The sequence below is a fragment of the Elephas maximus genome, chromosome 1 (genome assembly GCF_024166365.1).
Source record: "Elephas maximus indicus isolate mEleMax1 chromosome 1, mEleMax1 primary haplotype, whole genome shotgun sequence".
Lineage (NCBI taxonomy): Eukaryota > Metazoa > Chordata > Mammalia > Proboscidea > Elephantidae > Elephas > Elephas maximus.
Window position 1 is genome coordinate 178,261,967 of NC_064819.1, and position 17,811 is coordinate 178,279,777.

The following is a 17,811-nucleotide window of genomic DNA, read 5'->3' on the forward strand; positions in this document are numbered from 1 at the left end:
ACTCAGAATCTTGTGAAAGAAACTGAGAGTTAAGCCAATAATAATATTGTCTTAGTCATCTAGTGTTGCTATACAGAAATACCACAAGTAGATGCCTTTAACAAAGAGAAATTCATTTTCTCACAGTCTAGTAGGATAGAAGTCCATATTCAGGATGCCAGCTCCAGGGGAAGGCTTTCTCTCTCTATAGGCTCTGGAGGAAAGTCCTTCTCCTCAATCTTTCCCTGGACTGGGTGCTTCTCCACTCAGGAACCCTGGGTCCAAAGGACATGTTCTGCTCCCGGTGCTTCTTTCGTGATGGTATGAGGTCCCCAACTCTCTGCTTGCTTCCCTTTCATTTTATCTCTTATAAGATAAAAGATGGTGTATGTCACACACCAGGGAAACTCCCTGTACATTGGATCAGGGATGTGACCTTACTAAGGGTGTTACAATCCCACTTTAATCCTCTTTAACATAAAATTACAATCACAAAATGGAGGACAACTGCACAATACTGGAAATCATGGCCCAGCCTAACCGATACACACATTTTTGGGGGGACATAATTCAATCCATGACAAATATAGTATGTTGAGTGCTATAACTGAGGAATATGTAAAGTACATACTTGCTATGGGACAAAGAGAAGAGAAAGGCCTCTTCTAGCTCTTCCTGAAAAAGCTGGAGAAGACTTCATGGAGGTGATGCCATTTAAATTAGGCCTTGAAGGGTAAGCAAGAATTCTGAGGCAGAGAAGAGGGGAACATGATTTCAGGCACAGATTGTGAAAGTATGGAGCATGTTTAGGTTGCAGTGAGAAGCTCAGTGTGGCTGGAGTTGAAACTCATGAAGATTTTAGAAAGGGGAAAACCTTGAGGTTATGTTTTTGAAATACATCTCTACTGTTGGTGAGGAAGACAGACAAGAGGAAGAAGAGCTGATGAGTAGGTGGGAGGCTGTGGTTGGGGGAGGGAGGCTGTGGGTGTAACTTAAGGCAGTGGGAACATGTAGGAGAGAGGAGATTCCTTCCTTGGTTGAATTGGCAGGATTTAGTGTTAAAATGATGGCTGGGGAAGAGGAAAAGGTAGTTGTTGATGAAGACTCTGAGGCGTCTAAGTAAGGGAGATTGGCAGAATGGTGCTGTCATTAATTGAGGTGGAGAATAAAAGAGTTGGAATAAGTTCTGGGTTGGAGAGGGGGAAAAACTAAAAATGTATAGTAAGCTTATTATTTGCATTCACTTTCTGTCATATTCCTGGGTTGTGGGCACAAAGCACTAAATATATGTCCTTAGAATTTTGGGGGCATGAAATATTCTGATGTTTCAAAACTTTAGCTAGCATGGAACCAAATTGATCACTATTTTAAAAATGTTATGTTTTTCCAAGTTCACAATAGTTTGAAAAATTGTCAAAACTTCAAAATAAAGATCATTCACTTGATCTAGACACCAATGTTACAGTTTCGAGTAAAACAGGGACAAAAAATCTTTACATGAATTTCTTCTCTTGGACATCTAATGAACATGCTGGTTTATCAATCACACGTGCTGAATCCTATAGGGACTTACGAGTTTAATTTCTGCCTTACATATGTAACAAAGGATGGTTGGAAAATGCTAGTGTCTGCAGAAATTAGAGCTGTAATATCTTTGCTTTCCTGAATAGGGTTTTAATTAGGTTCTGAGACTAATAAAAAATTCATTAGCCTTCAGTATATACTGGGTCATTTCCTTTCTCTATTGTGCTTAGGGCAGGTTAGAAGTCCATCTGAGTATCAGTATCATTTTAATTATAAGATTATTACAAGCAGTTTTAGAAAATTTGAGCTGGTATACTCTAAAGTGATAAGAGGAAAATAAAATCCATCCATATTTCCACTAGCCAGAAGTAAATACTTAATAGTGTGGTGTGTTTCCTCTAATTTCAAGTATATTTTGTAGCTCTTTCAATGGTTTCACATATGAATATTTTGATTCAGATTTAGATTTTGTTTTTTTTTCCTGCAGTGCTGGCACAGATGCTTAAATCTCTTGTTCATTTTTCATTGGATTGTCACTGAACAGATGGGGATTCTTCATGTGTTTCTAAAGCTCCTTTGTACCTAGTACCCAGGCCTTCATGACACCAGCGATGTTCACAAGTATTTTCAAGTAGGTGTTCTGTCCTTGCGGCCCTTTGGCCCACACAGCGGGAGCTACTTAATCCAGAGCCTAGAATAATGTCTGGCACATAAATGTTTATGTGGTTTTCGTACATGCTGATGTGTTAAATGGATGAATGAAAACAATAAACAAATAAGTTGCTTAATCAATGAGTACCTAAGGAGCCTTGTGCCAGTGATGAACCTCAAGTCAGGTGTTGAATGTGTCCCCCCAAAAGATGTGTCAACTTGGCTAGGCCATGATTCCCAGTAGTGCGGTTGTCCACCATTCTGTGATCTGATGTGATTATCCTAGGTGTGGTAAATCCTAACCTCTCTGATGTTAATTACGCAGGATTAGGGGCAGTTATAGTAATGATGCAGGACTCAGTCTACAGGATTAGGTTGTATCTTGAGTCGATCTCTTTTGCGATGTAAAAGAGATAATCAAGCAGACAGGAGAGGGACCTCATGCCACCAAGAAAGAAGAGCTGGGAGCAGAGCATGTCCTGTGGACCTGGGGTCCTTGCACTAAGAAGCCCTTGGACCAGGGAAAGATTGATGACAAGGACCTTCCCCGGAGCTGACAGTGAGAAAGCCTTTCCCTGGAGCTGGTGCCCTGAATTCAGACTTCTAGTCTTCTAGATTGTGAGAGAATAAATTTGTTTGTTAAAGCCATCCATTTCCGGTATTTCTGTCTATAACTAAGACATCAGGTTTGTTCCATTCTAGTTCTTGCCATTGGACTCCTAACTTTCTCCTTAATGACTAAGTACCAGCTCTTTAGATAGTAACTGGCCTTAATCATGGCCATTCTTGGTTCTCTGTACCTAGGCTCTAGATTCTGGGATAAAATCTGGGTTACCTATGAGCAGACATTCCTGCCACCAGCCACCTGTTTGCTTCCATTTGTTTCTTCCCTCCAGTTCCTTTCTTGTGCTTCTTTCTGGAACCTTCTTGGAGAGCCCACCATGTTCACTAGAGTTGCCCAGACTTTGGGGCCCTGCCTGACTCAGCTAAGAGCATTGCCCACTGTGCTTCTGTTTTGATAAGATGCAAGGTGGCCTTTGGAAAGACACCCAGCACATGTGAGATTTCATTAATTAAGCTGCTTTTAATTTAGCCATGTTTCTGAATTTGCAGAGTTAGCATTTCTCTTGTGAAGAAACCACTAGGCTTGTCTGATACATCTAAAATGATAGCATAAATTTGTTTACTTTATATTCTGTTGCTGAATAACTTAGTTCCTTAAAAATAAGTCTGTAAAGTGTAAGGTCAAATAGAAATTGGACATCAGAATCAAGGAAGAATTAGACGCACATGGGGAGGACAAGGTAGCTAAAGAGGCATTAAAAACCTGAAAAATAAGACAAAATATACTTTTGGTTGCTTATAGAAGATGAGAGAAATGCATTCCCAAAACCATTGCCATTAAGTTCATTCCGTCTCAGGGCGACACTATAGGACAGAGCAGAACTGCCTCGTAAGGTTTCCAAGGCTGTAATCTTTATGGAAGCAGACTGCCACATCTTTCTCCCCATGGAGTGGCTGGTGGGTTTGAACTGCTGACTTTTCAGTTAGTAGTTGAGCCAGTAACCACTGTACCACCAGGGCTCCTTGAAGAAATGCATTAGGTAAGAACTGATTGAAACCTGGTGCTCACAGTAAGCTACGAGGAAGTGTTAATGTGGAGCCTGCAGTTCCTTTGCTGGCTCCCAGATAGCTGAGAACCAGGCAGGTGACAGGACTGGAACTGAGAAACTTACCCAGTTTGGTCAGTGGGTGGGAATAGGGACACCAAAGGAAACGGAATAAACTGACTTTGATTCCAGTGTGACGTCATAGACTTAGTATATTTGTCAGTTAAGGGACAAAATAGTCTTTCTGTATTTGCAAGCCCTTTCTGCCCCCTCACTTTTAATAAAATACAAATTACATTTTTTTCTTTTTAAATTAATTTACAAGAATATCCAAACCCAGAAACAAGAATATAGTATATTAATATATGTAGTTCTAGTGGATAGAATTGTGGGTGATTTTCACTTTGTATATCATACACTGTATATATCTGTTCTGTTGTTTTTATTACTTTTATGTGGAGCGTACATTCCTTTAATCAGAGGAAAAAAGGTATCTCTCTCTGGGTAGGGTGGGATGGAGGAACCATTATTAGCGTGAATAGGATGGTTATCTCTTTTAGCTGGAATTTTCTGTCACAGAAAAAATGGCAACTTCTCTGCATGTGCATATAAATGTTTACGCCCTAACCCATCCCCACGTATTTATTAGAACCGTGCATGGCCCAGGAACTGTGAAGCAATCATACAAATGTCCCTCCTGGAAGCTCGTGTCTAGGTCAACAATGAAGCCATCATAGCTCCTGTTCTGGCAACGTCATTGTAAAGGACAGTGGCTTTGTCGTTGCTCTCCATAGGCACTGGCAGGAAGGACTTCTTTTCCGCTTTAATTGAGTTCAGTCTCCCATCTTATTATTGCCTGACTAACAGCAGCTGAAGGGCTTGCCAGGCCCTGTGGTCTCATATGTTAATAAAACTGATAACAAATAGCCTTTAATTGGTCAAATTATCAGAGATGTACATTATTAGTTCAAGTGTATTCATGGGTATATCTATATATACTTTTCAAATGTCACTGGGATTAAAATAACAGGAAACCGGAGATGGAAGCATTAGGAAGGGGTAGACTTTGGCAGCTGCATATGCCTACACCACAACAGAGGACATCCTGGATGTGATGGTTATTTATGAAGACGGGGGAGGGGAAAAACAGAAATATCGAGACTAAACAAAAAACTACAAAGGGAGGGCAACGTTTAGTGTTTTGCTGCTTAATGCTCTTTGCCCCTAGAAAAATGGCAACTTCTAGATTCAAAATACACGAAAAAGTTCTCATTTGCATCCTAATGTATTGAGTGAGTAAAGTAATGCCTTCATGTACATGCCTTGAAGCCCACTTATGATCACAGTGATCTGTTTAATAGGGATAATTATGCTAATTTTGAGGTAAATAGGTATATCTAATTAAGCATTCGTGTAGCTTATGCAAAAATACTCTTGCAGTTTTAGAAAGCCTCTTTTGCATGATAGGAATTTATATCAAAATAGCTTACCAGAAAACAAAAGAAACAAACCAAAACCCAAAACACAAAAAACAAGAAAGCATGATCTTAGGGCCTAAAATGCCTTCTATGACTTCTACTGAAGCCACTTCTGGGAAATATTTCAATACTCATTTTGACTAAGTTGTCAGTCTACTCAGAGAAAATGGGACTTAGGCAGCAAGGACTTCTCTGCTAGGAAGCTCTTTGGGCTCCTTCATAAGGCTCCATCACGCTTTAATGAAGATCAGCCTGCTGGAGAATTCATTTCAGTTAAGGGGTGGAAAAAGTCTCTGGGTGCTTGAATACAGAATTACAAAGACTACAAGGCCAAAGCTTTAATTTTCATTAGCTATTTGGTTCAAAAACTTAAATTTTTTTTCTCATTAATTTTGATCTCTAGACCTGATTATCTTTAGTTCTAAAATAAGCCATGAAGCAACTGTTTTATTCTCCTGAATTCTGTGCAGGGAAGCCAAACATATGGCAAACTATACTATTGCGGAGGAATTTGGATGGACGATTTCCTTCTCTGCGTATTATTTTCAACTCCCATCACCACTGGCCTACAGCAGGAAACCAGCTGCTGAGGATGGAGAAGCAGTTACCTCATGGAGCACATTCACACGCAGCCTTGGCGACCCTTTACAGTCCTAAGTAGTTTACATGATGTGTTTTATGGGAAAAGGAGAAGGGTAAGAAAAGAGCTTGATTAACTGCTCAAACATCCAGAAAGAGTATTTTATTCCCATTTGAAATGCAAAGGCCCAGTGAAATATGTGAAGCATGATAGGTGTCCTCAACTTACCAGGCAGAATCCGGAGCCATCCAAGCACTCGTTGGAATTACTATTACAGTCACAGGGCAGACATTCTCCTGACGGGGAGCGAAAGAAGCCAGCTCTGCATTTCTGAAATAGGCATGTCAAAATTTTTAATTATTGAAAAGGTTAGTTTTGGTCCGTGTTTTCTGAGAGGAATAAGGAGGTTATTAAACTGCCTATTTCTTTACAAAACATAGTAAAAGGAACTATTTATACTCCCATTCAGTAATATAGGTCTAATCTTCTTTGTTACTTTTTTTTTTTTCTAACCTTTTTCAGCAAGAATAGGAACACCCTTACCACAGTGCCATCATTATAAGAAAAAATAAAAAGTTTTTAGGTAATGGGAAGGGAGAAAGGCCACCACCCATCTGTCAGTCTGGCATATTGTGGTGGCTTGCCTGTTGTTATGATGTTGGAAGCTATGCCATGGGTATATCAAGTACCATCAGGGCTACCCATGGTGGACAGGTTTCAATGAAGCTTCCAGACAAAGAGAAACTATAAAGAAAGGCCTGGCAATCTACTTCTGAAAATCAGCCAGTGAAAACCATATGGATCACAACAGAACACTTGCTGCTTTGGACACATCATCTGGAGGGGTCAATTGCTGAAGGAGGACATCATGTGTGATGAAGTAGAGGGCACGCAAGGGTGGGGGAGACCCTTGGTGAGATGTACTGGCACAGTAGCGGAAACAGTAGTGGAAACGATGGATACAAATAAACTGATAATTGTGAGGATGACTCAGGACTGGACCACATTTCATTCTATTGAATATAAAGTCATCATGAGTCAAAGTCAACTGCATGGGAACTATCAACAAGGACAAGGGAGAAGTAAAATTTCTAATGATTTCTTCCAACCCGAAACAAGACAAAACAAAACAAAAAGATGACTACTTGTCAGGGTGAGTAGTTGCATCATTCTTCCTATAAATAAAGACTTATAGTTTCAGAAATTATTGGCTGTGGTAAAACAAGATACAGCCGTGTCTTTCATAAACTTAGGCTCTTAAAAAAATCTATTTCTTCAGATCCTAAAAGTTTAAAGTGAGGAGTAAGGAAGTTGGTGAGTTCTTGCACTTGTCAGGCTCTGTACTGGGTGCTGTTCATAGTTCATTTATCCTCACGACTCTGTGGAGAGCACATCGTTTTCTTTGATCGTATTGATGCGGAAATGAGACCCAAAGAGACTGAGTTGCTTGTAGGGACGCTAAACCATCCTGCAACGGTCCAGCCGACCTGCACAACAGTGAATTGCCCTCCCAAAAGCCACTCGTGCTCCAGTTGAGACCAGGATTGTTCCTGGTTTATGTGATTGGGCTTTATGTTTGTTTGTAATGTTTCGATGACGCAGGGCAGAAATAGCTTTATAGGCCTGGAAGTCCACGCCCTGCTCATCAGACAGGCTTTGTCTAAGGAATTTCAGACAGATAAGAATCTAGCTTGTTTCCACAGACTTACACATTTCACATTACATTGACCCATTGTCATTTGTATTGTCCTGGCTACCAGGAAATTTTTCATTTTATCTGGCTGAAGTCCCTCTGACTGCTACACAAGCCCATTTCCTCTTGCTTTTCTTCTAAGAAAGAACCACTGTACACAATTCACAGTATAAAAATACCACCAGTTTGGAACCAAAAACTAAAATTTAACATATTCAATTTGGAGGATGGTTAACATAGAATAATGACATTGGCCTACGAAGAAACTCCATTTTTCAAGGTGAGAGTAAGTAAGGCTGAGAGGGATTCATTTCATAATTTATAGTGGAGAATTTGTGGTTGTTGGTAGCCCTTTTTCTCAGCTTGCTCTAGGGAACAAAAGAGAGGGAAGAATGCTAAAATTGAATCATAAGGCATTCAATTTTGACCCTTTAATCCCAAACACTTTTGACTCTTGTCCCAAAGTAATACATGTTTTCGTTGTGATGCACTTGACATGTATATATATATATATATATCAGAAATAAATTTCACCAAAAAATAGTTAATTTTAATGTACCTTAATTTTTCCTATTTTATTTAAAAATATATTCTGGCCATGACCCATAAAATTGATGTGATGATCCACCAGTGGGTTGCATCCTGCAGTTTGGTGTTAAACCAAACCAAACCAAACCCATTGCCATTGAGTTGATTCTGACTCATAGGGACCCCATAGGGTTTCCAAGGCTGTAAATCTTTACGGAAGCAGACCTCCACCTCTTTCTCCCACAGAGTGGCTGGTGGGTTCAAATCACTGACTTTTGGTTAGGAACTGAGCACTTTAACCACTGTACCACCAGGGCTCCTTAGGAAGGACTTAATTATAAAGGGAGTGAGTAAGAGTAGTAAGGGCGTTAGTTTTTATTATCTTGGTAGCCTTCAAAATAGTCATTTATGAGCTCAATAATTGGCCACATTAGAGTCATGTGAGGAGTTTCCAACTGGGCAATTCTGAGGGTGGAGCCAAGGGATCTGTTTTTTTTTTTTAATTTTAGAAAATTTATATTTACAGAAAAATTGTGAAGGGTCTGCCTTTTTAAAAAGTTTACTGAAGACTTTGACTTGCGGCCAGTAGTGGAAGGATTGCTTCAAAACATCTCTCACATTGTCTGTATATGCCAATGGCTTAAGGAGCATACAGTTGAGTGGTTTGGGCTAAGATAGCAAATCTGAGGCATATGTGCTGCAGGAAACCAATGGAATATACTGCTAATCCACTCACCACTCTCCCAGCTAGGGCTGGATATAGTCTCTGGTCTTTCTCAACACGGTCCAGGCAGCCACTGCCTAGAGTGTATTGTATGCAAGGTGAGATCTTCCCCATACCAAGTTTAGTAGGAAATGCTTCATCTGAGACTTTGTCATTATCTTACCCACTCCCTAGACTAAGGCTATGACCTTGGGTGAAGGATAACTTGGCTACAGTCTCTTATACCGTGGGAGGTAGGAAGAAAAAGGGAGGCAGAGGTAGGGTTGTGTTAAGCAGGCACCTGGCCCTCTGCCGAGAGGGCAGGGCAAGTAGATGTGGAAATCCGGCCAAGTCCTTGCGTGCTAGACTTTGTCCATCAGAAAGAATTAAAATTTCCAATTCATCTAGCCAGAGGGGAAGCATTGTTATTAAATTCATGTAAAGGTACCACACAGGCTAACAGAGGCCCTGGGTATGGGGACCTTCTGGTGCCACTACCAGAACGTATGTACTTGGTGCCTTGGTCCTGATGTTGTAGAAATTTATGGGATTCCCTGGAATGGGGTTGTTAAGTAGTTCAAGGGAAGTTTGAATATCCTCAAGGAAGAGTTATTTAAGGCTGTTTTTTTTTGTGTGTATAAACATTTTATCAGACCTCTTTTTGAAATGCTACAGGGACTGGCAAAATTGAACTTTATTATAATATCAAAAGACAAATATCTCAAGAATGAAAGTAGAGCTATTTTTTGGTTTCATTCCTGATTATCAATCTCTTCCCTTAGTAACTGTAAACCGCCCCCCCAAATCCAAACCTGTTGCCGTTGAGTCAATTCCAACTCATAGGGACCCTATAGGATGGAGTAGAACTGCCCCATAGGGTTTCCAAGGAGAGTGTGGTGGATTCAAACTGCCGACCTTTTGGTTAGCAGCCATAGCTCTTAACCACTAGGCCACCAGTGTTTCCTAGTAATTCTAAGAGTCTGCTTTCATAAAGATTACAGCCTTGGAAACACTACAGGGCAGTTCTACTCTGTCCTACAAGGTTGCTATGAGTTGGAATCCACTCATTGGCAATAAGCTGGGTTTTGTGTGGGTATGTGTGAGCAAGAGAAGACTTCCAAAAAATGTCCAGAGGTACATGAAACCCTCTTTCCCACAAGAGATAACCATCCCACAGCAGACAACTGTATAAACACATAGACGGATGATATTAAAGAGCATTCAGAGGATTTGTAGCTTTCTGGGATGATGCCATGGCCTTTAAAAAAATCAATAATAATAAAAAAGGGTGATGATGATTGTAGAGTTACCATTTATTGAGGGCCACCCAGCATTGGGCAAAGCGCTTTATCCACATGATTGCATTTGCTGTTTACAACAACTCTGTGAATTAGTTACGACTATTTTCATTTTACAAAGGAACAATCTGAGTGTCAAAGGAGTTAAGAAACGTATTCAGTGTCACACAACTTTGTAAGGGGTTAGACTGATCCAAATCTTGTTCTTTCTCTACTAAAACATGTTCACACACGCCCATGCCCCCCCCCCACACCATACGTTGCTGTTGAGTCAGTTTTGACTCACACACGTATATATATAATTGGACGTTTAATTGGACATTTATCGTCTATCCACCATATTTAAGGTACTGTGTTCATTACTTTGCATAGTTATTTCAATTCATCCTTGCAGTAGCCCTATGAAGTAGGTCCCATTATCCTTATTTTATAGATGTTTATTTAAGCCCTTTGTTTGACTCCCAAGTTTGGCTCTTAATCATCTGGTATATCATTAATTTTCTTAACCAAACCTTTCTTATTGGACATTTAAGTTATTTCCCATTTTTGCTGTTACAAACTGTCCAAAGCAGGCTAAAAATGGGTTAAAAAAAATGCAAAACTCCCTCCATTAAACCCTAGAAAAAAATCTAAAAAAAATAGACACAATGCTTAAAACTACCTAAATTATTAGTATATGAAAGCCATTGAATGGGAATATTTACTTTTCAAATAATTTAACCGAATTGTCATTTTGACCATAACTTTCCACTAAATCATGTGTAGCCCTTTTACAGGTTTCAATTATTAAATTGCCTTTTTTTTAGACTTGCCTCCTGCTCTAACATTAAGTTCGGATTAATCAATACCATTTACTTCTGCCTTTGAAGAATAAGAGTGAAAATTCCCATTTGCTTACTTTGCTATGATTAGTGTGAGGTCTGGCTTGGGGTAAAAGAATCAATGTGCATGTACTTGACTAATATTCCATTTACAGACATTAGAGCTACATGGAATCTTAGCAGGAAGTGAGTCCCATGTTTACACATGTGCTACTTATACTTATAAGAACTGGGAATGATATCATTGCAGAAGGCTTTATTTCCATCGTGTAATCACAATATGAATTATTTCATAAAATACAATTATGATGAAGCAAGGTTGTTATTTAACAAAGAGGATAACATTTATATAGCTGACTGATAATATTTTTTGTCCTCATTCAAAGAAGTCCCCTTGAGAGAGCACTACACTCATGCCGACACTAGTCACTATATAAAACATTTTTGGAATTTTCTTAAAATTTTAAAATCATATTCTTTTGAAGTACAGTCCAGTATGCATCTTTTGGGCATGGCAAGCTTCAAAAAGCCATTTATAGTTATTAAAGTGAGTATCAAGCCCATCAATACCATTTTAGGTTAAAAACTCACTGTGCTATCCAAATATTGTCACAGAAGAGCCAACTAATTGGCCATGGCCACTACTTTTGTGTATATCTTGAATCTATGAGAGCTTCAAAATTCCTGTTGAAAAGTCCGATTGACTAAGAAATGTAAATAGCATCCTCTAGGAGATCTACCTAAGGTCCCCAATCACCCATTAAAACAAACTAACATGTTATCAGGAAGGATCAGTCCCTAGAGAAGGACAACATACTTGGTAGAGGGTCAGTGACAAAGAGGAAGACCCTTAATGAGATGGATTGACACAGTGGCTGCAACAAGGGGCTCAAGCATAACAACGATCATGAAGGTGGCACAGGACTGGGCAGTGTTTTGTTCTGTTGTACATAGGGTTACTATGAGTCAGAGGTGACTTGATGGCACCTAACAACAACAACAACAATGGCAAAAATTGGTGGGACTTAGGATGAACCTGAAGATGTTATTGGAGAGTGTGAGATACATCCTGAGGTCTCCAAGTAAGTACTTATGTCCCAAAGAGAATCAGACCTTAATCTCCCAACTCCAACAAACTGTAACGAATTAATTGCAATAAAATTCAGTTACAAAGAGCAAGCTCTACAGCCCTATGGCTATTCGAATAGGATTTGACCTATTTGCACCATTTCTTCAACCAAGGATTTACAAATCTCCTTGCTTTCTAAATTTGGCTTCTAGCATTTTGATTTATCAACTTTTAATTTACTGAGACTCAATGCAGAAAGCATGGAAAACAACAAAAAGAAAAACCAAACCTCTAAGTTTATTCACTAGTGTCCAGAGCTTTTGCTACCTTTCAAATTCATTTTCCTAAAGTTGAATAGCCCCTATTGCATGCTGCTGAGATTTTTGTATGTATACGGTACATCTACTTTATCCTTGTTTCTAGGCAAAAGTGGTTTTAGCTCTAGTTTTAGTTTTAGTCAGTTCATTTTTAGTAAAAGTCACTTTAAGATGGAATATTATGTTCACTTAGGAACTAAAGCTTTATGCCTTTACTGGAGCCTGTGGGTCCTGGCTTTCATCTGCTTAAAACCTGGGCAGCTTTGAGAACCAGTTCTTAAGATCTCAGGGATCTTCTCATAAAATAGGGGTCAACAATTCAATTTATTCTACTCGAAGCTGCTCATTTTGCCTTTGCTAGAACACCTGAATTTACTACGTAAGTAGGCATCTCACAGGTCATTTTTTTTTCTCTGTCTGTAAAAATACAAGACAAAATACCTGAAAAGCAGTCCAAAAGCAGTCTCAAGTTAAACTACTGATCACACTTTTGGCTCTGCGTTTTTTCATGTAGGGCTTAACATGTCCCCACTTTTCATATTCAAACCTATAATCAAAGTTAAGTACCAAAGCAAGTTAAATGCATTATGCAATGTGTTACAGTTAGGAAGAAGTTAGTTTCTCGGTTGATTTTACTTGAATCTGGAAAGAATCACCCTTGTATCCTCCCCTGGGTCTCTCTAGGCTCTAGTTTGCGTAACTGAAATTCCCCACATTTCAATAGGCCAAGTTAATTTTTTAGATTTTGACAGTGATTTCACCACAGCTTGATTAGGAAAGTGGTTTCAGCATTTCTGAGAGGCTTATCCAGGTCAGAGGTATTTCTTCTTACGATTGGCCATAATAAAGGTGGAACATCAGCTAAACACAGTTCATGGGGCTGGTTTCTCCTAGTTGGCCCTCAGAGCCACCTTTGTGCTTGTTGTTTATAACCCTTATCTGCCATGCCTTTGCCAGCTTGCAAAACATCCTGCTTTCAATAAAATAGAGACAGTGATTCAAGTCCACAGGAATTCTGAGGAGCACAGAGCGATCTTGACACTGTTAAGCCAAGTCCTTTGGTTCTGTAAAGAGTGGGGATATATTTATTCTAGTATTTGTGTAGCATCTATGTGGCTATTCTTTAGCAGTCTCTATGGGTCTCAAGGGTACACTCACATGTGTGGAAATTAATGCGCAACTCAAAGATCTCAAATAGCTCTGCCCAAATCCTGTAGTTGATCAGACCTTTATTTGGGCCGCAGAGACCAACAGACCTGGGGTGTGTTGAAGTACTTGCCGCACTTGCTAATAAATAGCTCTCTCTTCAGTTATATAACTAAGAGGATCAAACAAGGAAGTTCACAGCCTCTACAGACATGCAGACTTTCCTTTTGAAGTGTTGGGTTTGGAGATGATTATGCTCATTAATTCTGATGAAAATTTCTCTAAGTTTCTTCTTGAGAAATATTTTAAAACAGTTTTTAAGTTGCTCATTTATGGTAGGGATTGCCACTTATATAACAAAATGAGGATTCAGTGATGCCTTTCTCCTTTGGCTTTTCTTGAAATAAATCTCCTGCTAACATCTGGCTCTCTGCTCTGGGTCCTTCTCATATCGCCTCATGCAACTGGCTTTTCTTTTCACTCCTCGCCTTCCAAGCTCCGGTTACACAACATTGCCTCTGCCAGATTTTTTTATATTTGAAAACTGACTCAGTTTTATTTAATTTACTGGGGCAAATGCCGTGGACACATTTCCAAGAAAGGAAGAGATGTGGACCACAAGGTCTAGCTGTAAGAAAGAGTAGAGAGAAATGACTTCAGAGTTACAGGCATTTAGGGTATTTTGATATGACTCCTTACCCACTTAGAAGGGATCAACATTGTCAGATGACAGACATCCTTCATTTTCATCTGGGTTCTTATGAATAATAACAGCTAATATTTCCTAGGAAGTATTATGGACACCTGACGATGAGCTAAGTGCCTTTTATGGATGATCTAATTTGATCACTATCATTTAATGGCCCATAGTCTTGCAAATGCCTGCCCAAATGGCTTTTTCTTTTTACAAGAAGTTCAGAGGTTTAATTGCCAGTAAACTGACAATGACTTCTCTTCAGGACACCCGGGGAAGACAGCAATGCTTCCCTGGGTAGGCTCTCTGGTTGGGGTGTTCCATCAGTGTCCACTGCTTGTATATGTACCTGCTTTTGCCTTGAGACACCCTGCGTATTTCAGTGCTACACTTACCCTGGACCACTTAAGATTGGCAGGGTATGTCTTTCGTTCCTTATGCTCTTCTCTACAGGTTTATGCATCACCAAAGCAATGACTATTGTGAATTAGTAGGAAAGGAGAAATTAATCTAAAACCCTCTATTGCACCCACTTACTCTCAGCAGATGATCCTGTTTTCCTGTTCCAAAACACAAATAGAGGCTCTGAAGTAGAAAAATCTCATACTTATCCCACTTCTCTTCCTCAAAATTCCCTTTTATCTGAACTGATCTTAATGTCTTTTTTCCATCTTGGAGAAGGTAATGCTTAGGAAAGACTAACTCTATGGTATCTGTGCTCCGGGGCCCACACACCTGTAACTTTCAGACCTTGCTCCATCACCTAGCCTCCCTCCCCCACATACCATCCATCTCTTCCTTCCCACAGGGATGAAGACCGCTAAGAGTACACTTTGGTGCTGGGTCCTGAATTGGATGTGCCCAGACTTCTCCTAGGCTCAGATCCTAGAATACCTTCTCTCACCTTTGCCTTGCCCTCATTTTCCCTCTGTGTTGCCCCATCAATCTTCTTGAATGAGAACACCATCTCACCAGCTCGGCTTCCTTCATGCCAATACATGCCTCTATTCATCACCTGGCTTCTGTCTTCATTGCACCATTGAAACTGTTCTGCCACAGATGACCCTTGATGCCTTGTGGCTTTGCTTTTCCTGTCTTACTTGATCTCCCTCCAGTGCTTAGCATTGTTGAAGTTTTCTCTTTGCAATTCTTTCTTCTCTTGGCTTCCAGGACAACTGTCTCTTCTGTTTTTTTCCTACCTTTTTTTTCTCCCCCTCGGGGTTTTTTTTTTTTTTTTTTTTTGGGCAGTTCCTCATCTACTGCTGTCCGTAAATTATTGATATTTTCTATGTTAGTCACCTTATTCCTCTTTTCTATCCACACATTTTTTTGTGAGTGATGGCAACCCCTCTCACAGTTTCCTCCCTCCCATATTCTCTCTCTGCATATCCCTGATCCCACACTTTTATGCCATGCTCTTTTTAACAAGTGCCTCTTAGACAAGTCCATCTCCAGTCCTATAAGCACATGCAATTGAATGTGTCCCAAACTGACCTTACTATATCCTCTCCCAAATCTACTTTTTTCCTTATATCTTAATTAATGATAAGGATTATAGTACATGGAAGGGAAAAAGTAATGGATTAATACTTTTAAATTACGTTAATATATTTTAAATTAACATAATTTTTGGAAATGTTTCCAAAGGACTGAACTCTGCAAAGATCAGAGAATGGTTTGTGCATAGAATGCCAGAGCCGAAGTATTCAAGTTCTCTTTCGTCCTTTTCATAATCACTGTGCTATCAATATTTTGTTTCAAATCTATAGTTTAAATTCAGGTATATGAAGTACTGGTGACCCTGGGTGGTACAAACGGTTAAAGTGCTTGGCTGCTAACCAAGCCGTTGGAGGTTGGAGTCCACCCAGAGGGACCTAAGAAGAAAGGTCTGGCAATCTACTTCCGAAAAATCAGTCATTGAAAACTGTATGGAGCACAGTTTTACCCTGACACACATGGAAACTGACTTCATGGCAACTGGCTTTATATGAAGAACCACAGGGGATAGAATTTCAAGCCAAAAGTGACTTTATACAATTCTGAAGTGCTACAACTAACTCTAAACTAATGCCTTTATCTGTCTTGGGACAGATTGTATGACTATAAGTTCTCAGAATTAATGTTCATGTAGAATGGACTGTTTATTAAAGGTTAGCTAATTAAAATGTGCTAATTTGAAGCTTACGTATCTGTTATATTATGAAAACTTAACAGTAACCACAGCAACTGTTTAGAACTTAAACAACAAAAGATTTTTCAGGGAGGAGAATTTTGTCTTTGACATTGTTTGGAATTGCTGGCCCGTGGTGATAATAAACAGCAGACTTGGTTATAGTGAGTTTTATTATTGTTTTTAAATTCTCTGCAGACTGTGCTCCCTTATTGCCTCCACCTGGGTTAGACTATTTCAGGGCTTTGAACCTGTTCGTTCCACCCGAGATATACTGAATCAGAAGCTACATTTTAACAAGATCCCAGGTGATTCTTACGTATCATAAATTTTGAAAACCTCTGCTGTACTAGTGGTTCTCAGAATTGAGCCCTAACCAGCAGCATTAATATCACCTGGGAATTTGTTAGAAATGCAAATTTTCAGCAGGGGTTTGAACCAGAGTGAATGGATTTGAAGCCCTGGATGTTCCCACCTCCCACTGCCCTTTACATGCCGTTGCCTCATAGAGTTTACATTCTCTCTCTGAATATTTACTAAGATAATTCCCCTTCTTTGTTTCCAACACCACTGTCTAGTTCAAGATCTTGGCATTTGTCTCCTGCATTACTATAATGCCCTCCACTCTGCTCTGTTACCAGACTATCTCCCTTTCAGTTTATTCTTTATTTCTAGGATTAATTTGAAAAAAACTCATCATGCTACTTTTCTGCTTAAAACCTTCCCAGTGGCTCTTTGCCCATTGCCTACGTGAGTAAATAAAAATTCCTCATTGTTGTTAGTTGAGTCAGCTCTGACTCCTGGTGGCTTTATGTACAACAGAATGAAACGTTGCCTGGTCCTGCAACATCCTCACAATCGCCAGCATGTTTGAATTCATCGTTTTGGCTATTGTGCCAATCCATCTTACTGAGGGTCTCCCTCACACTTGTTAGTCCTATACTTCATTGAACACGATGTCCTCCTCTAGCCATTGATCCCTCCTGAGGACATGTCCAAACAACTTGAGTTGAAAAATGTTCTGTTGTGATCCATAAGATTTTCATTGGCTAATTTTCTCAAATAGCTTATCAACCTTTTCTTTCTAGCCTGTCTTAGTCTGGAAGCTGTGCTGAAACTCGTCTAACCATGCGTAACTCTACTGCTATTGGAAATACTGGCGGAATAACTTCAACATGCAAGCCTACGCAGTATGGCAAACTGATAGATGAGTGGTGGTAAAGTTCCTTAGGATGGCATAAAAGGCACTTTATAATCCAGCTCCAACCTGTCTCTTTAAGGCTCAACTTCTATTCCTTCTGCTCTCATTAAGTCACAGATTTTTTGTTCGTTTCCCTTAAATATACCACATTCTTACCCACTCCATGACTTTGCACATACTGCTACAGAGTCTTAGGATGTGCTTTCTCCCCTTCTTCTCCTGTGAATTGTTTTCCCAGTTTCTCAGTTGTTCTCCCTCTGTGCTCACATGACACTATGCACATACCTCATTAAAGCACGTGGGTGGTACAAGATGCTGCAATTTTAAATTTACATTCCACCTCCTTGAA

The 17,811-nt window shown here is 39.7% G+C and overlaps 1 protein-coding gene across 2 annotated transcripts in view; it reads right to left on the reverse strand.

The window, feature by feature from the left end:
- Positions 1–17,811, reverse strand: part of LAMA4 (laminin subunit alpha 4) — a 151,347-nt gene that overhangs the window by 102,983 nt on the left and 30,553 nt on the right. For both annotated transcript variants that reach the window (XM_049899236.1, XM_049899232.1), the window contains exon 3: positions 6,051–6,152. In XM_049899236.1, coding sequence (XP_049755193.1) covers positions 6,051–6,152 — 102 coding nt within the window. The remainder of the gene's footprint in view (positions 1–6,050; positions 6,153–17,811) is intronic.